Source organism: Propithecus coquereli, unplaced genomic scaffold (genome assembly GCF_000956105.1).
Source record: "Propithecus coquereli isolate 6110/MARCELLA unplaced genomic scaffold, Pcoq_1.0 Scaffold7, whole genome shotgun sequence".
NCBI classification, from domain to species: domain Eukaryota; kingdom Metazoa; phylum Chordata; class Mammalia; order Primates; family Indriidae; genus Propithecus; species Propithecus coquereli.
Genome location: NW_012153062.1, coordinates 24,306,891 through 24,310,591, shown reverse-complemented (window position 1 = coordinate 24,310,591; position 3,701 = coordinate 24,306,891). Strand labels below are relative to the sequence as shown.

The window sequence follows — 3,701 nt, the reverse complement described above, 5'->3', positions numbered from 1 at the left end:
TTCATTTGGAAGGAGCTGTCTTCAATCTCTGAGATTCTTTCTTCTGTTTGATCTACCCTGTTCTTGAGGCTTTCCACAGTGTTTTGAAGTTCCCTGAATGAGTCCTTTATTTCCAGGAGTTCGGTTTGATTTTTCTTTAATATTTCAATTTCTTCAGTGAATTTTTCTTCCAATTCCTGGATTTTTTTTGTGGTTTCTTTGTGATGGTTATCCATTTTTCCTTGGATATCATTGAGCTTACTTATAATCCATGTTTGGAATTCTTCTTCTGTCATTTTTGTATTCTGGACCTGGTTAGTGTTCAGTGCTAGAGAGCAGGTGTTCTTCTTTGGGGGTGTGCTTTCCGTTTGATTTTTCATACTTCCAGAAATCTTTCTCTGGGTCCTTCCCATCTGGATCCGCTGTTACTTTTGTTTTGTTCTGCTGCTAGAGGGAGCCACTAGTATGTTGTCCACGGCTCTCTTGATGGGCGGGGTTACTTGGGGAGCTTGTTTTGGTCCCTTGCTGGGCTTTCTCTGTTGGTAGCTGACCGGAGGCGGAAATGCAATGGTACTGGGTGACCTGAACCGGTCTGGCGAGGAAAGTCACTGGGCTGTCAGCTATTGGTCAGTGCCAAATACCCAGGGACTGGCGCTTGTCGCAGAGGGGAAGTGGCTCTTTATGTCTCTCTGCTGCAAGCTCCGAGGCCAGGCAGAAGGCGCTGGCTAGGGGGAAGGGGCGCTCCACCAGACTGCCCAATTCCCCAGCGCTTTCAGCCTCCACAGGCGTCCTCCCCCCACAGGCAAGGAGGCACTCAGAAATCAGAGGAGGCACTCAGCATTCACTGCTCAAAGAAACGGGCCCAGCCAAGTGACCCCGGGTCCTGGAAGGGCAGAGCTCGCTGCGAGAGTTCCCAGGCCAGGGGCAGGGAGCCGTTCCGCACCCGCGACCTGCCGTGGGCCCCGAGCTGGCGCTCGCCGGCCCCCAGTGCGCTGGCTCCAGAGGGAGCCTCTCAGGGGCTGGGAGGTACCGATCAGGGAGTCAGTCGCGTCACCAGGGTGCTCCGCCATCTCCTCTGTGTCTCCCTCCCCCGATCTCACGCCAGTCCTGCAATAGCTCTCGCTTCTACTGGCCCACCCTGAGCAGTCCCAGTCGCCCGTGGCAGTTTCCAGGTTAGAGTCCTCTACTCAGTAATCACCTCCTCGTTCAGGACCCGCTGGGTGCTAGAGACCAGCTTCCAAGGTCCTAACTGCCTCAGGCGGTAGCCCAGCCCAGCTCCTCCCCTGTCCGGTGCAGTCCTGACACAGAGCTCTGGGAAGTTCTAGATGCTTCCCACTCGTGTCTCCTCTCTGCTGAGTCCCACGTTTCCAGACCCAGTTCTACATCTACTTGACACAAGCGCCTGCCTCTCGGTGGGCTTGTAAGTCAGTGGGGAAGCTACACTGTCTCGTCAGGGACTTGTCCCAGTGCACTTACTGGCCAGGCTGGCGCCGCCCTCTCGCGCTCCACTCTCTATTGTCTGTCGGCGCTTTCCAGGTTTTATATTCCTATCTCCCGTTGGCTTTGTTCTTTTTCCCGATTTGCGTGTCCCCCGCTGAATCTCCGCCGATTCACCTCACTGTTTTCGCAGGAGAGTGATCCGATCGTGTGTAGCAGACCGAGATCTACCTCTCCCTCTCTGGAAGCAGGGATTCGGGAGGCTACCCTAACTCCGCCATTTTTTCTCCTCCAGGGTCCATAATTTTTTTTTTTTTTTTTTACTTTTTCAAAGCTCCCTCATATCTCATCTAGTCCTCACAATAACTCTGAAACAAGAATGATAAACAATATTGTTTCAGCTCACCAATAAAAATGAAAAATAACATTAACAAAACCTATACTATATGTCAGTCATGTGCTATGCACTTTAAACAAGTTATCTCATTTGATCCTCAAAACAAACCATAAGTCATATAATATGATTCACATTGGACATATGAAGAAACTTAGGTTCAGATAAGTTAACTAATTTTGTCAAGGTCACACAGCTGATATAAATCAGATTCTAGATTAAACCTATTCCTATCTTACTCTGGATCTTAACTCTTAATCAGTATGTTATATTGCCCTTCAACTTAAAAAATACGTATTATAAGGTTAGTAGCAGACACCATTGGTAGTTTAGGCAAAACTATCATTCCAGTACTGACACTTCATGCCATACATTTTTCTTTGCTTACAGACTCATGATTTTATTCTACTGTTCAGCCTTCTTCTAGAGGTTGTATTAATACTTAGAGAATCTCTCTCTATCGCTAGCCACTGTGCGTTAGATCTTGATTAATTGAAGCCACTCACAGTAAATCTTTCCCCTTGCCCAGGGATTGCGTTAGAAAGTTGCAAATGACCTAGTCCAGTCCAAAGAGATATGGGAGAATGATTTCTGGAGACATTTTAGGAAGGAATTCCTAGATTAAAAAAAAAAAAAAAAATGGTCCCTTATTCCAAAAGGTAGAGATAGTCCTTAACTCTACTCTGTGGACTTTGGTTTATAATGCCTGGAGCTGCTGCAGCTCTCTTTCTACCATGAGGCGATTCATCCTACTACACATGACAGAACAGAATGACAGAAAGAACTTGAGTTCTGACAATGTTACTAATCTGTTGTATTAACCCTGGAATTACTCCAGTTTTAGACATCTTGTTAGGTTATGTAATAATAAATTGCTTATTGTTTAGGCCCATTGAATTAGGATTTTCTGTTATTTCCAGATGAAAATAACCTAAGAGAAGGCTTTAATGATATGTGTTCTTCTATATTGCTGAAACCTTTGAATTATTGTTTGACTTTTGATACTAATTTCTAATTCATTAGGTAACCCGCCTCCTTTTGAAATTTGGCGCTGATGTAAATGTAAGTGGTGAAGTTGGAGATAGGCCCCTCCACTTAGCATCTGCAAAAGGATTCTTTAATATTGCAAAACTCTTGATGGAAGAAGGAAACAAAGCAGATGGTAAGATTATACATTTAGAAGACTTTTACTATCATTTACTTTACACATACTTTTTCTTATACTTCCCTTACTAGAGAATAATCTTGAAGTTGATTAATTCTGTGGTCATGTACTAATTTGTTATACAAGTTATAATTTATTATCTTTAATATATGTATTTAACCTACATGTGAATCCTTCTTTACATGCTTTAGCTCAATTCTTAATACATTAGATGCTTCAGTGAGCATAAGAAGTTTCCTTAGATAAAGTAGTTCGATATGTTGTTATTCATTTATCTTTATCTTTAAATTGAGGTATAATTTACATATAGCAAATTCTCAAATCTTAAGTATACAGCCTGATGAATATTTATTTATGCATATATTTTGTGTAAAAACTACCCAAATCAAGATTTAGAATATTTCATCACTCTGGAACGTTCCCTTGTACACCCATTTCAGTAAATAGCCTTTGCCACCAAAGTTAATCAGTATTCTGGCTTCTGTTGCCATAGACTGATTTTGTTTGTTTTTGAAGTTCACATAATTTGTGACTGGCATCTTTTCCTAACAAGATGATTTTAACATTTATACATGTTGTTCTATGAATCAAAGTTTGCTCTTTTATATTGTTGATGATTACAGGAATACACTACAATCTGTATGTACATTCTACTCCTAATGGACATTTTAATATTTCTGGTGTTCCTCTATTATGATGCCAGTGCCAGCAGCATTCTTATTCAAA

At 42.6% G+C, this 3,701-nt stretch overlaps 1 protein-coding gene across 1 annotated transcript in view; it reads left to right on the top strand.

The window, feature by feature from the left end:
- The window catches only part of TNNI3K (TNNI3 interacting kinase), a 302,666-nt gene that overhangs the window by 107,701 nt on the left and 191,264 nt on the right, over positions 1-3,701 (top strand). Inside the window, exon 4 of the mRNA XM_012661060.1 lies at positions 2,834-2,972. Coding sequence (XP_012516514.1) covers positions 2,834-2,972 — 139 coding nt within the window. The remainder of the gene's footprint in view (positions 1-2,833; positions 2,973-3,701) is intronic.